The sequence below is a fragment of the Phoenix dactylifera genome, chromosome 4 (assembly GCF_009389715.1).
Source record: "Phoenix dactylifera cultivar Barhee BC4 chromosome 4, palm_55x_up_171113_PBpolish2nd_filt_p, whole genome shotgun sequence".
Lineage (NCBI taxonomy): Eukaryota > Viridiplantae > Streptophyta > Magnoliopsida > Arecales > Arecaceae > Phoenix > Phoenix dactylifera.
Window position 1 is genome coordinate 10,197,099 of NC_052395.1, and position 23,873 is coordinate 10,220,971.

The 23,873-nt window shown below is 38.7% G+C and overlaps 1 protein-coding gene and 1 pseudogene across 6 annotated transcripts; one reads left to right on the forward strand and one right to left on the reverse strand.

The window, feature by feature from the left end:
• Nucleotides 1-284: 284 nt before the first annotated feature.
• LOC103722465 (polyadenylate-binding protein-interacting protein 9-like) lies at nucleotides 285-22,322 on the reverse strand. Of its 6 annotated transcripts, none has more exons than XR_606471.4 (11): nucleotides 21,560-22,322; nucleotides 21,095-21,205; nucleotides 20,657-20,701; nucleotides 6,533-6,605; nucleotides 6,327-6,439; nucleotides 6,160-6,219; nucleotides 5,920-5,994; nucleotides 5,773-5,841; nucleotides 5,465-5,556; nucleotides 1,749-1,810; nucleotides 1,261-1,660 (listed from the first exon to the last, which is right to left on the reverse strand). XR_606471.4 is itself a non-coding variant. In XM_008813032.4 (10 exons), the coding sequence occupies exons 1-10, from the start codon at nucleotides 21,953-21,955 to the stop codon at nucleotides 1,606-1,608; spliced, it is 1,059 nt and encodes a 352-aa protein (XP_008811254.2). In that variant the 5' UTR covers nucleotides 21,956-22,319; the 3' UTR covers nucleotides 1,261-1,605. The 6 variants fall into 6 exon arrangements, 4 of the variants coding, with proteins under 4 accessions (XP_038981441.1, XP_038981442.1, XP_008811254.2 ...); XR_606472.4 differs by having other exon boundaries at nucleotides 5,947-5,994; nucleotides 21,560-22,319; XM_008813032.4 differs by lacking the exon at nucleotides 5,465-5,556 and having other exon boundaries at nucleotides 21,560-22,319.
• On the forward strand, nucleotides 11,805-13,411 carry LOC120110465 (annotated as a pseudogene).
• Nucleotides 22,323-23,873: the final 1,551 nt, after the last annotated feature.

A 23,873-nucleotide genomic window follows, 5' to 3' on the forward strand; every position in this document is an offset into this window, starting at 1 on the left:
CACAATATCAGACGACCCATTATACCACATCTTAAACTACTCTTATATATACACACACACATCAATAATCCTAGCCATGAGAGCGTGACTCAAGCTCAGTTTGTTGTTGTTAATCCCCAACCACTTACCAATTGGTACCCTCACATTGCATGCACATATCAACAGATGGACTTCAATATACATTATATGCATATATGGATATATGCAACACGTACTTTCTATACATGCACATGCATGTATATGCTGAAGTATTAAAAAAACTACTCTTAACGCCGTATAATTATCCAGATGCAAAATTACGTAATCTGCGAGCGTATCGCACGGGAGGAGAGCTGGAACAGACTGAGTCTGCTGGATTTGGTGATGATGGATTTTGCGGAGGAAAGGCGTTTGGTGGATGTCGTCGTTGTGATTGCAGAGAGATCAGGTCTGGTAGTTTTAAAAGGGCTGGTCTTTGAAACAGAAATACGGATGGAGGAAGAGGCTATTCCTTCTATTGTCTAAGGAGAAAGAAACCGTCTCTAAGAGATTAGGAGCTTCTCTTGGATATACTTCTTTTCCTCTGCTTCAGAGGAGAGGGTGTTGGAAGGCAGTCTACCGAAGGTAAAATGGAGGGATATTTATATTCCTTAATTCCAGATTCTAACTAAAGAGAAGGGCCTTGTATCAATTTGAATACTGTCCATTTACTTTTTGCCCTCCACCAATGAGAAGAGGGTTTGAAGGCACATAGGCTGAGAGGCACGCTCTTAATGCACCGGATGACAAGCGGGGAGTCGCTTCTTTGCCCATCTTGATGCCTCCCTCTATCATTCATCAAAGAATAAGAGCGATACAAATGCTAAGGTTATCAAGGTTAAGGCTCACATCTCGGCCATCTGGGTGACTGATACCATGAGAAGAACCGATTCAGTTTGTCATATCCTTTATGCATTGATTTTGATTTTCATAAACAGAAACCTGTAATACAATGGTAAAAGGCAGATCATAAAAATCTCAACCAAATGTATTGATATCATATCAGTGTGTAGTTGATACATATATTTCATGGATCAGCGATTGCTCAAATACTTTTACAACATACTAATGAAAAAACCAACTAAACCATACTAATATCTATGCATGGAAAGCACCAAGTTAAGAAATAATGCCAAACAAAGGGAACAATCCTGCATTATCTTATATGTCGCATATATTATATACTAATAGTAAAGGAGCAATTGCAAATAGGAAACTGAAATTCACAACTAAAAAAAGCAGTAGAATACTCAGAAAACTTTGTCCTTAATTAAAGAAAAACAGCACAGTTTCCAGGTTTCTGCAGAATACTACGCTGGTTGGGATCACCAACAGCTGATGTTGACACGACACTTCTAACTATGGAAATAAATAACAAATAAAACAGATAACAACAGTTGTAAAGCCATAAGACATGTCTTATTTAAAGTTTAAATATCGAAGCCGGCTGGAAGGTGGGTCCTATTTAGATCCAGAAAAATGTTTTCAACCAATAACCAGAGTCAAATGATCATCAGCCCTTTCCAGACCACAAATTTTGCTCCAGTGAAAATAGGCCCACAAGACTGAATACAAAGTAAACTGGAACTAATGCGTTGTGTGAGCAACACGAGGCCTGACAGGAGTCTTCGAAGGACTTACCCTAAGAAGGCCAATACAGACAAAAAGTCATGGCAATGGAAATCACAATGAAACTATTCCTAATTGAGTGGCAGAGTTGAAAATCGTACCTAATAGGAAAAGCTCCAAGGATCCTTCCACTGCAACTCAGAGCTTTAAGGGCACTTTCCGCCTGCCACAGATATCTTGTCACAATCAGTGATTCATTAAGGCCCCGAAAAGACGCTTCGAAAGATGAGAACATCACTTCATCACACAATATAAAAGTTCTATTATCATCTTCACATAAATAATGGCCCATGATGAACAGATACATCAAATTCCACATTATCCCCCCATCAAATACCAATACTTGTTGGGTACTTCTAGGATACATGTAGAATTTCAATTTTTCTACTATTAAAATCTAAATAAATACACTGGATACTTCTCAGTTACATCCAATATACTTCCCCAATGACTCAACAGATGGTCTCTCTCTCACACACACATGCTGACCTTTTGTGTGATGAATGGTTAATTTTGGACTTTGTGATGTTGATCCTATTACATAAAGCATTGATTGTAACAGACTCAAATGGAGTTTGTAGACGTTATTATTATTATTATTTACATTATGAACTACATTATTGTGATAATTAATTATACTTCTGATGCTATTTTTACATATATGTAAAAAATATAGATTTGTTCGCTATCGTATTCTAGCCATAGTGTATGTACTTTTTCAAGATACATTGGATCAACCTATCTGTATTGTCATATCCACATCCTATATCCGTGTCCATGCTTTATAGATGGTGGTTGATATCCACAAGTACACAACTTTCAAGAACCAAGTAGCTGGGAGTTTCTTGGAGAGCATAATAAAAAAAAATCTATTTACTTCATGAATATAAATATCCCTATACCTTGTTTACTTCAATAGGAAAATGGTATTCTAAATGTATTTCCAGCTCTTGTTCTGAATCAGCTCAAGGCAAATTGGAGCAGGACAAGGGTCTACCACCAAACCTAGGAGACTGGTTGTTAGTAGGGAGTATAGGTGGACCAACTGCATAACAAAAAACCCCTAAAGGAACCTTTTTTGTCTAAGTATACTGGTTTTGCCAGATAGAATTCTGTTTGGAAGCTGGGCTTCTGGAAAGCCATGTTTTTTATATTACAGGATTGCAAGTTCAGGTGGAGACACATAAAAGTGGAAAACTGGATGAAAAGGATAACACGTATCTCACGGGTAATTAACATAATAATGGAGAATAATTTGGTCTTATACAACAATTTGAAACATTTGATTCAACAAATAGTTAGATAAGCATATAGACCATTATTTATAAGATTTGCCAATATGGACATCTACAATCAACATTATAAGGAGGATGCTGTAAACTAAAAGAAAAAAATCACGAGATTTAAAATTACACCTTAGGAGGATCTACAGATTCTATAATTTAGTGGTGAATGAAACTGCTTTCAGGCCCCTTGAACGCATAAACAAATAAAATACTAAAAAAGAAATCAAAGCAATCTGTATTTTTGCACAACTAGTTTTCACTCTGTCATCCAAAGTTTCCTCCATATCTACAATCATGCATTAAACCCTACAAATAACACCATCATTTGCAAATTACAAACATCAAGTAGTCTCTCTTTGAAATCTGGAGTCAACATGTCCATTACTAGCATAAAGTAGGCACAAACTTAAGGTCCATTCTTATCCAATCCTACTAAAATGAAACTACTCATTCACACCACGTCATGCTCTTGTTTACAACCTTAATACACAACCTATGTAATAGTCGAGGAACTGAGACAATATGCATTTTTAAAGTACTTTGTACCATATACTTCCTTTAGATTAATAAATCCCATATAAGAATCTCTTCTTTCATTGCTATGCAAGAAAATATTGTTTTGCCAATTAGCCTTATCGCTCCATATTATCACTCAAATTTATAACACAATGATATCTAGTGAAATTTCGGATATGTTATTCGTAAGATGAGATCACTGTGCTTCCTCAATCATGAGTTATCATGCTAGATTTCAAAATATCATTAAAAGATCTATAATAGTCTTCCATCAATATTAGAATCAAGGATTTACACTCATTGACATGGGGAGTGGTGGCTAATAGCCATCACGACACATTCTCTGCCCAAATCTAGGAAAAAGAGGCACTTGATAGTCCTTTATCTTTTTTTAAAAAAGGACTTAGGTGCTCTGCCGCCCTAGGTTCTGTGTTTGTGTTGGCCCGACATGAAGCAGCACTTGAAACCATGATTGGAATATCATCTGAACCTAAGGCCTCTATCCAGGTTTTCTTTTTCCAAGTCTTTAGCTTGTTATAGTAATATCCCCCTAATCTCCCCCTCTGCACCACTTGATGCTTTCCAAATAAAAACATGCTAATCCATCTCCCAGAAAATCTCAGTTGTAGAATCATTCTTCGGATTTATTACAAATACTAAAGAATAAACATGCACAAGCATGATTATCTCGACATCTTATTAAATTATTTGAGGACCTTCTTTTAGTGGATTATTTTCATATCTTCCATGAATGACAACAGTTTTCTCATCCAGCCAACTGATCTTCCATCCAACAATCACTAGAGCGAAACTTTGCATTCATTGCGCATTGTACAAAGAAGAAAAGAAACACTAGCTCATGCCTCATGCCTAATAGTAAGAGCTGCGTACAGGCTCCTCCAAAATGGATCATATTGAAATCAAGGTAACTGTACTACATATATGGGAATCACTTCATCCATAGGCACTAATGTCACAAAATTACATTCACATTTTTTTCCAATAAGTCAAAAGAATGCACCAAAAGGTCAAGTAATTGATGCAGTGAGGACCTTTTAAAAGGCCACATGTCACCCCTTTCCCAGTGTACAGTTAGTGCTGCACCCCATCTTGGACCCATCTCAGGATCCAAGGCCTGCTCAACCATGAATCATGCCATATATTTCAAACCAACATCTGGCTAAACAATTTAAAATGAAGTGGTAAAGGAGAAAAAGGATTGCATAGTGTCAACTCCTTATTGCTATAGAAGAAGCCTTTTCTGAAGTAAATCAGAATTGAGAAAGAAACAAACGAATTACAAATCAAGATGCAAGAGAAACATAAGCAAGATGCTTCCAACTCATGATAAGCTTTTATGAATTTGAACTTGCATATTTACTTCATGATCTAGGTAAGTTTAGCAGCTGGGGCAAGAGAGGCTGAAGTAGTAAAGAACAAATTGAGATGAATTAGGCACAATATACGAAAGATTAAATGTCCCCTTGGTAAGGGAAGACTGTAAAGTTTAGCTCAAACTATCAGAAAAAGAGGACCTAAGAAAACCCGAATAGAATGTGTAATTGATGAACTTTAACAAGCTTGTATTTATAGCTCATAGTTCTTGATAAAGACTGACGGATGAAGCTAACTTCCACTAATGGAATGAAAAGTGGTTATGATTCTGGTCTTTTTTTTCGGAGAAAGATTCTGGCCAAATATAGTTGAGATTCATTCAGGCTGTCACAAAAACTTGCTTGTAATATTGACTAATAGACTTATATTTACAAAAATTTATTGAATTATCTTTCTGTATATGTTCAACTGAAACACGAGTTATTTGGGGATTTAGTTGTATGACATATCATGATGACAAATATGACCACTAAACAGCTAGTCACCGACTTTTAAGAAATGTATGCGAGCATTATTAATATTCTGCAAGCAGCATTATAAAATGCTGGAATGGAACAGCAAGTTCAAGAACACTGAACCAAGCAATCGGATAAGTAAACAGGTAAGTGGAATGTATGAACCTCAGGACAGCACATTGTGTTCATTGCTGTTATATAGCATTGACTAAATCTGAGTGGATTCACCAACTTCTGCTTGATTCCCCAAGGCAAGGCTAGCCGAGAAATTATTTTGATGTTATCACAAAGCAAAATGTGAATATTAGAACAATACAGCAGGCATATTATGCATACAAGCAATAGAATACATGAACATACAAGCCCCAGAAAGGTAAGAGCACGATCATATTTAAACATCACCAACGAGGCTGGCCAATTCTGAATCAGAGAAAAATAAAATAAGATACATGCAGTTGAGAAATGCAAATTACCTGAACAAACTCAACAAATGCTATGCGAGTTGAATGCGTGTTATCCCCAAGAAGCCTCGAGCGAGAAACCTGTATAAGAAAAATCATGCTAACAATTAAAAGATCTTTGAAAACATAATTGTCTTAACCGACTGATGAGAAAAATACCAGATTGAGTGAGGGCAGTGTGCTAACCTCACCACAAAGGAGCTCAAAGAATTCTTTTAGATCTGACTGAGTAACCTGCAAAAGAAGAAAAGCCAAAACTATCAATCGATAAAGAAAGGAATACATTTAACTAGAAATAAAACAATCAAGCTGCACAATTTTGAAGACAGATGTAACTTCTACTTGTATTTTCTTAAAATGTGCAAAGCAGTATGGAAGAGTCGAAAGAAGCTACTCTACCTTTTTATCAATATTTGTGCAGTAGACTGTCCTTGTACACATCTCCCTTTCATCTTCAGACTGTATTCAGTCTCGAAAAAAGTTTTTTTAACAGAGAATGCTATTTTATAAGAAAACAATATACCATGTTAATTTTAGAAAAGCAGCGTTAGAATCACTTAGCTTACCCGCGGAAGAAATGTAGGATTCACAGGCAAAATGGCAGTCTTTGAAGGTAGTACTCTTACAGGATAGTAACCTAGCATGGTCCCGGTAAGATTTAGTGCTGCTCTTGCACCATCTGTTTGAAATAGTCCACAGTTACGCTTCCATTTGTAAAAATCATAAAGCTGCTATATAGGTGCTAAGCTTTAGATGGCACAAGTTAACTTACGCTCATTAGCAAACTCTATAAATGCAAATCGAAGAAATGAATGGGGGTCACCACAAATACGACAATCAAGTACCTTCAAAATGCACATTCAAAGATGTCAAACATTCGCCTACAGACTAGCTTATCAAAATTAACAGAGGAAATGTAATATATATAAACTAAATAAAAATATATGAAAATTCATATGGGAAATATAAAGAAAAGCATGATTAGAACAATAAAAATCCAGAGCTGTCTTACAAGCCTAAATTTCCACCACAAGTTCGGAGAAAGTGGAAGGGATATGTCCTACAGACTGAAAAATTCTTAATGGTAATTTATTAATAGAGCCTCTCCTTCCTGTCTGTGCCAAGTGCTTCTCAGAATATTTAGCAAGGCCTATAGCTGCTATGGATGGCACTTGCAATTCTTCAGATAGACAACGGTCATTATACTGCCGTCTACTAATAAGATGCAAAAGGCTTCAAAACAACATAATCAGCAAAGCCTTCACAACCATTACAAACTATGTGTCATCACCTAGATCTTTGATGGGATTATCACCTTAGGCATTTGCATCATACCAAACAGAGCACAGATATTCTTTAAGGCCTAGCCTGGTTTGCAAATAAGCACTGGATAAGGGTCAGATATGATTGGTCATTGCCAGACAGCCAAATTTTGCAACCATAGCAGTAAAATACCTATCCTCATCAGGTAGAGATCCTGCAGATAATAGTTCTACTGGATGGGCAGAACTGAGATATCTGAGTGGTATTGTACGCTCTTCCCCCCATGTACCCTTTTATTCTGCAAAGGCATATCTGTCTTTCCAGAGAAAAGATTACCAGCTTTGTGGCATAATCATTAGCTGTGGTATCCAAGTGATGTAATGAAGAAGTTACCAGCTTTGTGGTGTAATCATTATATAGTATAAAATCTTTGCAACCAAACATAAATTTCGTATTGCCCTGTTTTATCCTATGAACAACAATTACATAAAAGGAGTAGGAGGGCCATAAAAGAACCCCCACTTTCTCTAAACGTAAACCTTCCAAGGCCCAAATTTTTATCAACTTTCAGCATAAGAAACTTACCCCCAAAAACAGAAAATAAAAAAACACCTTTCAGCATGAGAAAATGAGATCACAATAAGGGGCAGCCATATACAACTCCTTCCTTCACTTCTTGTATGAATTCATGAAACATAAGGTTCACAGGTAACTTAAGCATAAAATAAATAATACAGGATATCTGTTTCGGCCCCGTTCAAAGATAAATTCAAATAAATGATCACAATATTACCCTTTCTTTCTAAAATTTTTCTAGGCAAAAAACATACCAGATCCAAGTTCAACAGATATGGTGGACCCTAAAATACGCTGGTGGACACCAGTCATGAAAGATATAATAAACTTTAAATTTTGAGTTATATGACCAACTGACCCTAAAATAGAACTTTAAAATCAACCACCAAGCTGCACCTTTGTGAAAGCTCCTATGTAACTCTTTTCAAGTACCTTCCCACGACTACATGCAAAGGGTGTTTACGTCAGTCATACTTGGCATTCCTTCAGGGTATATATGAGAGAAAGAATCACTCTAGAAGATTGACACACTGCTGGATGAAATACTTATGAAGTCTTGAAGATTTTTTCAAAAAAAAAAAAATCTTGAACATGAGGGTTCCAAATGAAATCTAAATATCCAATCAAGTTATAGTTTCAAAAGGAGTATGACCTCATCAATTTTGAAACATTTCCTGAAATCATACTTTATTGCAATTGGATGTGATCTGAAAAGACGCAATTTTGTGGTCAAAGAAACAGAATCCAACAAACCTAGTGGCCACGCAATTGCACCCAACCACCCACAATTTTTTACTCAGTGAATAGTATAGGAATTCCACATTTCCAAAATAATTGAACCCTAGGTCAAACAAAATAACATAACTAGCAAACCTGATGAGAACCTAATGAAAAGTATTATACTGCAAACAATCTGATAAGTTCCAGTTGCTTGGGATCAGCTTGGTTGGTTCGTTCAGGCTTGGATCAGCTAGGAAACAAAGCCAAGCTCAGAAAGATTTCAAAGATCAACTCATAATGAACCAGGCCTGAACACTAAAGGCTTGCAAAAGTAAATAGGAGCTTGGCTCGAGTCCATAAGAAGCTCGTTCAAGCTCAGCTCAGATCTCATACAAACAAAGCTTAAAGTCCACTCAAGTTCCACTCAAGCTTGTGTACGCCCATCATACAGCAATCTCAACCTGAGCAGCCTACTACTCAGCTTGGCTCGGCTCGTTTGCACACCTAAAAATTATAGAACTCCATTTTTATCATCCACAGCCAGATTGCACAGGGATACCAAAAATGAGATTCTTTAAATGAGAAAGAAATTTAGTTCACTAACACAAAATAGATCATGAGAAACCATTTTCAGCAGTATTAAATTCATTCATGAGCCACGCATATTCCACAATCTACTGACTTAAAACAAATATTATCTTCATTTGGAAACAAAGCTTATGAACATATAATCTCATCAATGCCTGAATATTGCCTCAAAGGTCAATTCTTACCTAGATATGGAAAGGTCGCTATCATCCGACACTTGCTACAATAGATTGAATATAGCAAGGTCTGCATTACCAGTATCGGCTCTTGTGCTGGTAGGCGGGCGTTATGCTACGGCACGGTACAGTACCATGCCAGTCCATTCCAACACATACCGAAAAAAGAACACCAGAGGAGGAGAGGGAGAAAGAGAGAGAGGAAAGGAGAGATAGAGAAAGGGAGGGAGGGGAAGAGAGAGATGCTGAGAGAGGAAGAGAGAGAGATGTCGGGAGAGGGAGAGAGAGGGGGCTCGAAACAGGATGTGTCAGCTTCTCTTAAAGAAGCAAAACAAAAAAAATTAAAGAAACAGGCCAAGCCCCTGTTTCGTTCGAAACAGGAATCGACCCCATCCAACGGACGACCAGAGGAGAGAAGGGCTTCCAAGCCCCCTCTCTCTCCCTCTCTCGGCATCTATCTCTCCTCCTCCCTCTCCCTCTTTCTCTCTTTTTCTCTCTTTCCTTCTCCCTCTCCTCTTCTATCATCGGTTTCTCGGTTTGCTTGCTAGAACCATCCCAGTCCACTGCCAGTACGGCTCGGCACACCCCAAACCGGATGATTCAGGATGGTTCCACCATCCTTGGAACATAGTAATGTGCCTCAAACACCCAAGGAAATCTTGAACATCTATATTGTTGTTCAATGATTAACATCATCCTCTAGAATGACAAGCATGAAGTAGTACAAACAAACAACAAGAACAAGGGTCTAACTCAATGTCTACCGAGCCGACCGAACCGGTGTACCGGTGGGCTCCGATACCAGTTCGGGACCGGTTGGAACCGGCGCTGAACCGGAACCAAAAAAAAAAAAAGGGCGACACGTGCACGTGTTCGCGTTTTAGCCACAAAGTGGCATTAAATGCCCCACATGGGCTCGCGCTCGCGCGTGGTGCCGCGTGGGCTCGCTACCCCACGTGAGTCCCTGCGCGCGGGGAAACCATGCGAGCGCGGGGAACCACGTGGGATCGAGATTCCTGCACGTGAAATCGCGTGCGGGACGAGCGATTCCCCGCTCGTGGGCGCACTTCCCGTGCACAGAAAGATTTTTTTTTCTTTTCTTTTTTTTTCCTTCCCTTCTTCCTCCTTCCCCTCTTTTTTCTTCCCCTCTCTCCTCCTCTCTTCTCCTCTCTTTCCACCCTTCTCCCACGAGCAAGGAAGGAACTGTTGGGAGGGCCGCGCGCACGTCGGGGTGCTCGGAAGGGGGTCGGCCCGAGGTACGTCGAACCGTCTTCTTTTTATCTTCTTCTCCTCCTCTTTCTCTTCTTCTTCCTCTTCCTCTTCTTTCTTCCTCTTTCTTCCTCTTCTCTCTTCTTCCCCGCTCAGTTCCGGCCCTGAACCATTTTATGTGGCTGTACCGTACCGATGGGGGTCGATACTGGTACGGTACGTGCTGAACCGGCTGGTACGGGCCGGTTCAGCAAACCACGGTCTAACTTCTCTAAAACTACTTTATCAATAGCATATTACTCAATATCACACAAATTATGCACTAACATCATCTGACTAGCTCCAATCTAGCCAATAAAAGAAGAATGAAAAACTTCACAAAAGGTCCATTTTGGGGCTTATAAACCCGTTAAATAGGCTGAATGATTATAGCCTTGTTTGGCCGTGTTTTGAATGAACCACTTGAATTTCCTCCAAAACATACTAAACTGGATACATATCTTAAATCAAATGGACAAACCCTAAACAATTGACAATATGAATGCCTGACCACAAATATCACCTTATCATATAAACATTCAAATATCTCCGGAAGAAAAAAAAAAAGAAGAAAAGCAACAAGCTAGTTTTACATTAAAAAGAAAATCATTAAGAATTATTTGATTTGACTTGCTCCAAGCTTTACGATAAAAGAAGCATATAATATGTCGCCCAAATGAAGGCTAAAATGAGTATTTCTATTTAGTGGCCTATCAAACAGATAAAAGGAATAAATGAGTATTTCTTTTTTTGGCCCCCTTTTGCAAATAAACCACGTGGATTTCCTCAGAAACATATGAAAATGGACCATACGTGTCATATTATTTATGATAAATCTAGTATCCTACAAAATTACCCATAGTTCCACAGAACTATGCATACCAAACAAATTCATTTGTATGTTTAATATCTATAATTCCATAATAAATATCATGACATGGCAATCTGGAACAAAAGGCAGCCTGTGATTTGTCCCAATGATATTGTATGTAGGCCTGTTAAAGAGCCGAGCCGAGCTCGAGCCTCTCATTCACAGAATTTCAGGCTCAGGCTCGGGCTCGGGCTCGAGCTCGGCTCGTTAACAAGCCTATTCTGAATAGGCCTTCGAGCCCCAGGTTTCCAATGCGATGATTTAGCAAACCACAGCACCCGCGGCGCGCAGCAACATTTAATGCTTTAAGGGGTATTTAATTTTTTTTCCCGCTACAAAAAGTATTTTTGGCATTAAATGCATCGCCGTAGCAAACCACAGCGCGCGTGGCTCAGCATTTAATGCCATAAGGGGGTATTTAAATTAGGGTTTTTTTTCATGGATACCCTTCTAAATATTCAAATTTACGTAAATACCCTCTTAAAATTTATATTTGTATCTATACCCTCATAAAACACTGTTATTATATAAATGCCCTAATATAACGGTTGTTCTAACACCGTTAAAAAAAATCATATTTATATTAATTAAAAATAAAATAAATTTTTGAAATTACGTAATTGTCCTTCTTCTCTTCTCATGCAGTCATGCTTCGGGATCGCGATCGCGGTCCCGCGGGCGATCCCGCGGGCGTTCGCGATCGGGCAATCCCGTGGGCGATCCACTATCCCTGTCCTCTGTCGAATCGTCCGGTCATTCATTGAGGACTCGGTCAGCTTCATGTCACACGGTGGCCAGCTTGATTTCTACCCCATTGTCAAGAAGTATCTCGACCGCCTCCTTGGGGAGGTCGTCGATGGTGCCATCCTGCGCCTTGTTGAGGCTGGAGGCCTCAGTGTGTCCCAGGCCATGCAAGTAGCTGCCAACATGCCTGTGATGGAGCGGGCCTGTGACTTCTTCTTCCGCCATCTGCACAGCTCTCTGGCATCCCCCTCCGCATTGCCGAGAGGGGCAGGAGGGAGTTCCCATTGAAGAAGTCTCGGGATGCGGCGGAGGAGCTTTTGCTGCGCTTGCTTGAGGCCAAGCTTGATGATTTTATGATCTTGACCGGCACTGTGAGCTGGATGGCTGAAGACCCGCCTCCAAATGGGAATGAGTATGCGAATGAGGTAATTATATACCTTGAGACCTTGGTCTCCACTGCACAGCAGATACTGCCCATCCCAGTCCTCCGGCGGATGCTTTATGGGGTCCTCGCCCAGGTATCTGAAAAGATCGTGGGGCTTTTCCTTAGTGATTCAGTCAAGAGGTTTAATGCAAATGCTGTGACAGGAATAGATGCTGACTTGAGGCTTTTTGAATCATTTGCTGATAACCAATCCCATTTGTTTGGAGATACTGAGGACTCGGGTGCAAGCGAACTGAAAATGCCTTTATTGGAAGCAAGGCAACTGATTAATTTGCTCATGAGCAATCACCTAGAGAATTCCCTGAACCAGTGATCCGGGAGAAGAGTTACAATAAGCTGGACTACAAGAAGGTAGCCACAATATCTGAGAAGTTCAGAGATTCGTCAGATAGGCTGTTCTCAACATTTGGTACAAGGGGTTCGAAACAGAACCCAAAGAAGAAATCAATGGATGCCTTGATAAACAGGCTCAAGGATGGGAGCTGAAGCAGCGGCTTCATTATAGTAAGAGAGCATCTCTTTCACCTTGTTATGTTAAATCTTGTGATTTAGAGTGTGTTTGTCATCTACTGATTGTCAATCACTAACTACGATTGTCGATACTTTCCATATTATTGCCTTCTAGTTCTACTTTTTGTGATGCTAGATACCTAGTGCATGCATAGAAAATATGTTCTTAGCTATTTTATTATAACCCATGCCCTGTTCTTCAACACAAGTCCATAGTTGGGAAGCGTTGTCTTTTATCTGGAAGCCAAGAGAATGGCAAATAGTCTTTGTCACATTCAGATCAAGGACTAAATGCAGAGCGGGAGAGATTCCATGGATTCATGTGAAGTGGAATAGAATGTTAAGACAATAATGACCCAGTTAATAAGACACATGTCACCCTCTCATAAATCCAAATTACATCGAGTTCACGTTTTCACATATCAAGGCTCTCCCGTGGTGTTCATTTTCCTAACGGCTATAACAATAATTAATAAATACAAAATTTTAAAAACTATGATATTAAGTAATAAATACAGAATTATAAAGACTATCACATTAATTAATGTATCTAAATTCTTTTCATCTACTAGGTTTTTTTGCATATATACCCTTCTAAATATGCAAAATTGCATGAATATCCTTATAAAGTTGTCATTTGCTTGCATACCCTTCTAAACATTTCTATTTGCACGTCTACCCATTAAGGATATTTTAATCATTTTAATTTGAAACCGTTAATTTTTTAACGACGTTAGATGGTATGGGTACATATGCAAAAACAAGAATAACAAAAGGGTAGAATAGCAAAATAAGTGTTTTATGAGGGTATATATGCAAATATCAATTTTGAAAGGGTATTCATGCAAAATCCGATATTTTGGAGGGTATTCATGCAAAAAACCCTTTAAATTATTATTTTTTTTGCCACTATGAAAGATATTTTTGAGGCAGCTGCAGCCGCCGTCGCAAGATACGCTGCTCGTCACTGTCCCATTAATGCACTTGAGGTGGGGCCGTCGCACTTGAGGGAGAGGTCGAAGTCGGTAAGCATGAGATACAACGGCCACTCCAATCTCTGCTCAGTACTATGTCCTAAGTAAGAGTTTGATACACTGAGTAGGTGAGTTGTCATGGGGAAATGGACTACTTATAGAGGGCACCATGTCATCATTCCTGGACTGCCAGGTCGAGCTATCACTTCCTCTCTCTCTATCAGACGCATTGTGGCATTAAGACCGCGGCGCGTTGTATGGCATTTAATGCTATAGTGCGCGCAACGCAAGGACTGTGGCACCAATTTCTGTTTTAGGGGAGACATGGATGAAACATTTGTTGATTAAATTTCTTGCAAGGAAATACTCGAATCCCGAAGCCAAGCTCCATTTGGGCTCGTGAGTTGCTCGGGCTCAGGCTTGTTTGACTAACGAGCCGAGCTCGAGCCGAGCTTTTATCGAGCCAAGCCCGAGCGGCTCGGCTTGTTAACAGGCCTAATTGTATGTTTACATAAATATAGTTTTTCCATATTAGTCATAGGTGATTCGTCTAAATTTATAGTTTTCGAATTGATCTTTTCATTCTTCCTAAAATTCTGGTATGTTGTAGCCCTATTTTAAGATTAGCAAAAAAGTAAATAAGGTAGTTTGTCAACATGGGCCCACAAGTGGAACTCAAATAAATAGCCACGTAATTACTCTACCACTAAATACCTTCTGGAGTAAAAAGTAGGAACTCAAACAAATGAGTTGTTCGCAAGCTAGCTCATGTTTGGCTCAAAAGTTAGCTCGAAATTAGATCGCTCAACTAGCAAACAAGCAAGCTCAAGCCAGATTTTTGAGCTTGAAATATAAACAAGGTGAGATCAAGCTAGGTCCAACTTGTAGTTCGAAGTTTCTTTTTTTATATAATAAAATTATATAACATAGTATGACTTGAAGAAATGAAATAATTATAAATTTATTATGATGAAAAGTTTATTAGCTACAGAACTTAATCAAATGGTTGAATCACTTATTTATCATCCAATCATTGGATCAAGATCCAATGTTTGATCTTTAGAGTGAGTTTAATATTCAAAATAACCAAGAAGCTCTAAAGCCCTCTTACTCCCTAGCCGCACTTGCCCCATCCCTCTCTTCTTCCACTATCCACCGCCTCTACATCCTCCAACCCATTCCTCCCCCTCTTCCCTCCCTGATTAGACCTCTAGCTTGGTTAACATCCTGCTCGGAGATTCTATGGCATCTGACAACATAAACTACTTGTCTTCTATCAAGTCTCTAACCTTAAAGAGATTTTGGTCGGAGATCCAAAGGTGCATCAGTTCTGCAAGCTAGGGTCCTTCAGGGATCTCCCAGATCTCCTCCCTTGACAGATCAGGGCTTCTGCCCTCCCTTAATGCCATGGACCTAGAGACCTATCATATCATCAATCATCAAGAAATCTCATCAAGGATGGGTTTGAGCAACAGTACTCCTTGGTGTTCTCAAGGAGAAGCACTAGCATCAGCTTGAATCAGTTGAGCAAGTTGCAGCTCGACTTGATTTAGTTTCCAAGGTTAAGCGAGCAGAGCTTGAGTTAGCTTGACTATATCTGAGCCAAGCTCCAGTGGGGCTTACTCAACTTGGATTGAGCTCGAGCAAAGCCCAAGCTCATCCTTTATAGTTTCAAGCTGAGCTCAAACAGAGCCTAGCTAGCTCGTGTTTGACTCGTTTACGGCGCTATTCAATAATGACATTATAACTAAAGGAGAAATATAACTAACATGCCAAAACAAAACAAAAAAAGCATCCTTAAATCAATCTCAACATATATTGCTTCAACTAACTCAAATTCCCTCGACATAAACACTCGTCTTAGAGTTCCTACATCACACTTTACATATCTTGAAACTCGTGAGTGCTTTCATTCAACTACTTTCCCAAAAGAGATTGCAGCACTCCAGGATACTCATTAATTCAAGTGAAAGCTTTTAAAAAGGCAGATAATTATCTAAGTTCAATATATGAACTAGTTAATGTGGTATCATGTGAATGATATTGAATGCTTTTCAACATTTTTAAGAACATTTAATGTGGTATAATGTAAATGGTCTTGAACACTTAGATCCAGGGTCAGTAGAACTATCCCAAACCGAACAGTTCCAGTCGTACCAAGATGTCCTGGCGGCGGACCAGGATGGTTCCGACAACAGAAATGAAAACCGTTGCCCAAGGAGGAGAAGGAAAGAGAAAAAAAGAGAAAGCAAGCAGGCGGGCGGGCGGGGGGGTGGGGGAGGGAGGGAGAGAAGAAGGTCGTCGAAGGCCGGCGCCCGGGCAGGAGGCGGAAGCCATGGTCAGGTCCCCTGTTTCGTTCAAAATAGAGGTCCGGCCGCTTTTTAATTTTGCGATTTTTTAGTGAAGTTGGTAAATCGCATGCCGACTTCATTTATTGCCGACTTTACTTAAATATTGCGAAATTAAAAAGGAGCCTAGACCCCTGTTTCGAACGAAACAGGAAACCCAGCCGTGGCCTCCACCTCCTGCTCGGGTGCCAGCCTCCAACGGCCCTCCGCCGGCCTCCGCCACCCTCCTCTCTCCCTCCCTCTTACCGCTTCTCTCTCTCTCTCTTTCCCTCTCCTATTTGCCTTCTCCCCTGCCTCCTCTACTGTGTCAATACAGACCTGACATGGCACGACACAGGCCCGTACTGACTCGTGCCGCCGAGCAACCTGTCTGGTGCCCGGTACCGGCATAGCAGACCATGCTTAGATCCTTCACTAGTTGTTAGCCCCTTTAAAAATGAATAGGAGCATCACCAAGATTCCTAATTATGTAACACATCATTTGATAAAACTTCTTTTATAAATTGAGATACATTTTTGTTGCCAACTATACATAAGCAACAAATGGCATTAGCATGCACTTCAAACCTAGAGACAGTTAGCAACAATATCTTACTTGAGCATACAGTAATTTTCATTCAATTATTTTGACCTCCAACTTCTGGGAAGAACATGAATGAGGTTCCTTAAATGAATAAATTCTAGTTTAAAGAAACACAAAAAAATGCATGGTTTGATTATCGGTCAAAACAATTTTTTTCCAGTTTTTGTCATAACAACCTTACATCATCATCATCATCCAAGCCTTTTTCTTATTGAATATGGGCAGGTTCATCAATTTGTGCAAAGCTCCAAGTTGAGGCTCCATGGAAGGACTTAATTTTTTTACTATGAGTACCAACCTACAATCAACCCTCTAAATATTGGTGTTGAATTTATGGCTAAGTTAGACTTTGGCAAGAGGGGCCTGTGATCAAACCAATAAGTCATTAATGAGAAAAAGGATCTTATTGGTCATGATTTAAGTTCATGAAACCAAGGAGCAAAACCTCTAAAAATCACCGAGCCTAGAAAAGAGTTTATACAAAGGGGGAAGATTACAATTTTTCCTATAGCAAGCTGTGTTCATCTCCAAGGTAGAAATAAAACCATGATCCAAATGAAATACTAGCCCATCCTAGCAACTTAAGTAGAACTTTAATGAGTACATCCTAGTTTAGGCCCTTATTTTGAACAAAACCAATTTAGTTGAGTGTATACATATTGTTGCAAGGGCCTATTTGGATGCCAAAAGATAGGAAGCCAAGCAACAATTAACCCCAAAGTCTTCCAATGGGAGCTTATGCTCTAAAAATAAATAGGTAGGGAGATGGTTTAAAGCAACGGGAAGCCAAGCAACAAATAAGCTCAATCGCCTTGGAAAGGGATTATCTATTCTAGAAAATAAGGATCAACTATTTCAGTTGTTGTAATCTCTCTTAGGAAAACAGTTCTCTACATATTCTTTAAGCATGAGATCTCATCAATAAGATCTTCCGACATCCAAACAGCCTTCTAATGTGTTTCAGATCAAACAACTTGACTATCAGACCAATACACAAATATAAACGGAAGATATTCATTGCATTAACTAAGCACAGATACATATGCTTAGTTATTTCTGGCAGTCTGTTTCCCACATGATAGCAATAATTAAGTTTCATTATATTTCATTACTTGATCAAAAATTTAAAACTATGCACTGATTTACAATGGAACCACTTGGATTTCATCCAGAAAATATGCAAAAATAAATGTTATGCACTGCATTGATTATGACTTGACTGATTTACATATTCATATCCCATAATTTCATAATTTAGACAACCATGGTCCACGGTAAAAGGCTTGGCCTAACAAGCACAATGGCATGGGTTCGAGTCTAAAGCAGCCGCTTGTGCAAAAAATGCTAAAGTTTAGGTCTGTCCGTAATCTCTCGCCCCTCCTAGGATCCCGGATTGCCACGATCATAGCTAGGTATTGTCCCTTTTAAACAACTTTAGAACCTAAATTTCATAATTTATGTGATAAATCATCTATCAATTTTGTGTTCTCGTTTTGTTACTCTATGAGCATGATAAATCCCTATTTCATATTGTACGTTGCAAAAATGGTATCTTGATAATTAAAATGGTTTATGCTTTATATTTTATAGTATCTATAAACTCGTGTAACTTTCACATTTAAAATGATTTTACATTTTGAATTATATTATTATGTTGTGTTCAGAATTTCAACTACTGCAGAGTATTGCATGCCCGAAACAAAAAATTTTAGAACCATGAGGCATATTTGATTCAGAACCTTATGTATATCAACTAAAAATTCATGCATAAATCCCAACACCACAATCACCAAGGAGTTGTACCTCTCCTTTCTTCCATTTTAAAAGTTCGCCCAAAGAGAAAGGTCCTTTCTCTAAAACTGTGAAAATTATCAACAACACTTATTTTTTCAGCACTACTCCTTATCTTGTGTTCTCACACATAACTACCTATCAAAAGACCCACCATAAAGAGTGTATATCTCAAAATAAGAGAGCTAAAAGAGTTAAACTATGGTTGTTTAATATGCCTCTATTAAAAGAGAATCAACCTAACCTAATACATGTAAAATTAAACAATTACATACAGTTACAACCAATCAATGCAACCTCCAAATAAAACCTATGGTCCCATGTTCACAATCCCAGATGATCCAAAATTCCCTTGGTGACATTCTTACACATGATTCATGTTGCAGCTAATACGCAGACCTAGGGTTCTCATAGAGAGGAGAAATCAAAGGCATAACTACAAATTCAAACAAAACACAAAGCACAGAAGAGATTTACATGGTTCGTCTTATAACCTACGCTAAATGTTCGGAAAAAAAATCAAGGAAGCTCCACCAAAGATGAAGAGAATAAAAATAAATGCCCCAAAAGGTAGTCTCAAGCCCCAGCTCGCTGCTTCTCGACACACCCTCAAGTAGGCACAAAGCCCAAAAGCCTTAGGCCTTGTTTGAGGGAGCTGTTGGCAGTAGAGCTTTTGGAAGTAGAGCTTTTATAAAAAGCTGCTTGTTGTTTGGTAACTACATTTCCAAAGTGCTGTAGAACTTTAACATGTATTTAGTAAACAAACTGAGAAAGTACTTTGGATATAACAAAATGACCATAAAGGACATTACATAGTATTATACAACAGAGCATAATAAAATATAATATGTATTAATACATAAATATATGATACAGTATAATATTAATGTAATGTAATATAATATTATTATAATATAGTAATATAATATTGTATACTATAGAATAATAATTTAATATTATATTAAATTATTTAACATAACATATCAATGTATTATGATATAATATTATATTATATTATATTTATAGTATAATACAATAATAAAGGTATAAAACAGCTTTCTGACAATTCCTAAAAGTGAATAATACATATCAATGTGTAATTATTTTTATTTTATTATCGGTATTTTGGTCCCAAAAGAGAAAAATATTATAACTCAAAACAGCTTTCCGATAATTCCTAAAAGTGCTTTTTTCGAGAAGCTCCAATATAGGCTTCTCCCGACAAGCTGTTTTAACTTTTTAGGAAAGCTAAAACAGCTTTCCGAAAATTTTACCAAACACTCCTATTTTATCTAAAAGTGCTTTTGGAGGGCCAGAAAGTGCTTTTTGGCCCTCCAAAAGCTCCCCCAAACGGGGCCTTCGTGTTTCATACACCAAGGTCCAAAAAAGCAATATAAAAGGATTATTTGCAAAAAAATGCTCCCTAAACCCTAATGGGCCTTTTAGGGGTGTAAATGGGGCCTCTCACTCATCCTCCTCAACCCTTGGAGACTTTGCCCCTCAACAAGCATCCATCTCCTGAGAGGCCCAACACCCGATACATAAAAGAGACAACAGATGACCAAATACAAGACGCCATTTCAACAAGAAGTTTTGGATTTTATGCTCGTTAACCCGCCAAAAAATGGCAAAGGAAAATAGGGAAGACTTGGAAGCATTTCATATTTTTCATTAGCTCAAACTCCATCGACCCTAGTTATCATCTCAACAACCCAATAAAACAGTCAAATATGAAAAATCCACCACCACCCCCCACCCCCACCCCCGAAACCAAAAAAAAAAAGATAGATAAAGCAACTCTTTCAAAAGGATATCATCTTTTGAGCAGCTAATGTCAGCATATGAAATAGTAACACTAGAAAGAGCAGCACCATTGTTCAAAAGGCACTAGAAAACAAAAGAGAAAGATGATACCATGACAGAGCCAACAGCTAGTAACACCCTAAAAATTGAGCCCACAACATTTATTCACCCTGTTCCCAGGAATTGCGTGGTCACAATATTCACATCCTGATAACACGGATTACTAATATTTTAGGATACATTTTGAGAGACTTACTTTCCCACAGCTACCAAATAATGCTGCAAGCTGCTCCTCTGTTACCTAATATATGCCAATCAAATAGTCTGGATTAGTAAAATATATATGAGAATGTTAAATGTATCGTTATAAATAATCAGTAAAAATACAGAACAGTAGGAAAGACCCTAAAGTTAGATGGCTTACATGATGATCATTATCAGAAACATTCATGGAATTATATGACAATGTTAAACTACAAAAGCAAGCCGATATTGCAAAGTTACATGTATCATTATTAAAGTATCCGTAAAATACAGACCGGTAGGATGATCAGTGTAAGAAAGACCCTAATTTTAGATGGTTTACATGCTGATCAATGTCTGAAACATTACATGGGACTATAAGACAATGTTAACAGAGCAGTAGGATGAATGGAAATGAGTATAAGAAAGACCCTAATTTTAGATGGTTTACATGCAGATCAATATCAGCAACATATACAGTGCGCCTGATGCAGTCCTCCTTCTGCGCTCTTTGAACTCTATCATTAAACCTTCGGCGCCCCTGGCTGTAATTGTTCTTTCTCTGGCCAAAAAAAAAATCTCAATAGATCAATCAAAATCGTGTATAAAGATGTTCTTTTTCCTCTACACAAAACCCCAAAACTTCAGCAAAATAAAGGAAACAGGTGGAGTTATTGGCCGAGAATAACAGGAGGAAGAAAATGCAACAGAAGATGACCCATTCCATCCAAAAAGCAATTTTCCTCCATCTACTTCAGTCTTCAATGAATCCATCTATCCAGTCAACTGAATAAAAGAAATTAAAATTAAACCAAAACCTAGAAACCCCAGATCGCCCCCATGCGCGAGCCCACGATCACGTCATTTCTAACAAAGAAATCAAAGCAAGAACGACAGAAAGAAGCGAAGTCTATACTCTGCGGGGTTGCTGGTCGTTGTACGGCCCACCGCCGCTGCCCACATCCCGATTCCCCGCAACGATCGCTCCGCCGTAGTAATCCGAGTAGGCCACGAACACCGGCGCCTCGGCCGACAGCCACCCATTCGGCCTTCTCCCACCGGCGGCGGGCCCCGCAGAGACGCTGGAGGCAGTCTGGCCGGCGGCCGGCGGCGGGGCGGCGGCATAGGCGGAGGAGGAGGGGATGAACTCCTTGGCGGAGGGGTTCAGTTTGGAGAGCAGATCGACGAGCTCGCGCACGTCGCGCTGGTACTCCGCCTCCGACGACCTCGCGCGCTGCTGCTGTTGCGGCGGCGGGGGGCTGCGGACGAACTGGTCGCCGGCGCCGATCGCGTTCTCCGCAACCGCGGCCATCTCCGCCTCCGACCAATCCGGCTATTTTAAAGACCGGAAGGCCCGAAGACTGAAGAAAACGAATTCTCTCTCTCTTTGTTCACTCTCTTGTATGGAGATGACTGGCACTAGCTTGAAATGGAAAAAATAAAAGAAGAGAAGACAGTTGAAGAGAGAGAAATGAACGAATAGACAAAGAAAGGGAAATCACTATCAATGTGCTAGCTACAAATGGAAAGCAATTTTAGAAGACTTTGATTTAATTTGTGGAGACAGAGAGAAAGTGGTAAAGCCGGTATAGAAGCATTTTTGGCGCTCTTGAGTTCTTTTTGTTTGGGAGCGAGAGAGAGAGAGAGAGAGAGAGAGAGGGTTAATAGAGGAAAAGGGAGGGGTCCGAGGGGAGGTGCGCGCTTGTCAAAAAGGTGGGAGTATAAATGGAAAAGTAAGCTGGCGTCGGGGAAGTGGTTACGTTGTTGCCGTTGGGATGTGTTAACCAGGATAAATTATTCCCTGCACGCACACGCGACCACGCGTCAGGGAGTTTGTTACGCCCGTTCCTATTGATGGAAAGGTTATGATTGATGATGTACATAGTCATATAATGTATACGGTGTAAGAAATAATTTCGTTGCTTGGATTTCTATCAGTAGCCGAAAACATTTGTGATTTGAAAAAAAAAAAAAAAAGCAAGAGCAAAGAAGGTTAGAAATTATATTGCAATCTCAATAGTTATCGACTTATCTGATTTCTTGAACTAAAAGAATTTTTATTTTATGTTACAATTATATTTGCATGTCTAAATTTCTTTTTGCCGGCAGTCAGCTCTTTATGATCAATGACCAAGCAATCGGCAATTAATGATCAATTGGAAAATTGATAGATTCTTTGACATGCTTTCAGCAAAAAAAAAAAATCAAAAAATTCATCATATAATAAACGAGTAAACCATGATTTAATTCTTAATTTTTTTGATAATTTGATTTTCTTTGTTCCATACAGTCATCACTATAATTTATGCATGATTCTAAATGATCATTATCCGTTAAAAATTTGAAATATCACAAGTAGAAACTCAGAAAAACTAAAAATACAATGTTTAAGAGATTCCAACGTACAAGTGACACATTAAATATAAAAAGGAAATGATTTAGATATATGGGAGTCCATTTGATGCGTAGATTTATGTCTTTTGGTGGACGCTAGGTGTAAAAAATCATGACATGAGTTATCTGTTAAAGGATTAAAAATTTACAATGTCAAAGATTTGAAAGCTCTAAAGTACAACAATTGGAATACAAAATATCAAAGGCAACAACCTATAACTAACTAAAGGAACTTGAAAAATAAATCATGAAGAGATGTAAAGCACAATGTGATACAAAAAGCTATAACATTCTTGTAATTGATGTTGTTTGTGTAGGGATTTCTCATAATATGGCCTCCTTAAGCATTTAAAGTAAGACAGGTTGTTTCTAGCAACAATTCATTAGAATAGTTATTTTTTCAGTAATAATTACTCTCTAATGCTGGTTTCACTGGTGGTTACACTGTATTTGATTTTGTATAAAATGTTTTGGAGCTCAAATCTGAAACCAAAAAGGTTCTATACATATGTGTCAAAAGAAGATTGGTGCTATATATACACCATAAAACTCCCATATGACCCCTTTTGTTATGTGGTATGCCAGCAATGAAGAGGCCTCTCTTGGTCTGTTGTTATATGATTCTATTACACTCGGTGGATGTTCATGTAGGCACAATTTTGTTAAAAATTTTATCCTGGACTCTCACATTATGTGCAACAGAGAAGAACATAAAGAAAATAGGATGCATAATTAATAATATAGTCATCATTTTATCAACATGGATGCTTTGATTTCCTCCAACATAACTCCGATTTGAGTCCGAGTACCGACTTAGTTCATATAAAATGGATCTT

Excerpts from the sequence above, each read along its gene's own strand:
- LOC103722465 (XM_008813032.4), bottom strand. The coding sequence starts at position 21,955 with ATGGCCGCGGTTGCGGAGAACGCGATCGGCGCCGGCGACCAGTTCGTC. Across the intron at positions 21,206-21,559 it reads ACGACCAGCAACCCCGCAGA|AGAAAGAACAATTACAGCCA; the intron begins GTATAGACTTCG and ends TTTTTTGGCCAG. Across the intron at positions 6,440-6,532 it reads TATAGAGTTTGCTAATGAGC|ATGGTGCAAGAGCAGCACTA; the intron begins GTAAGTTAACTT and ends TATTTCAAACAG.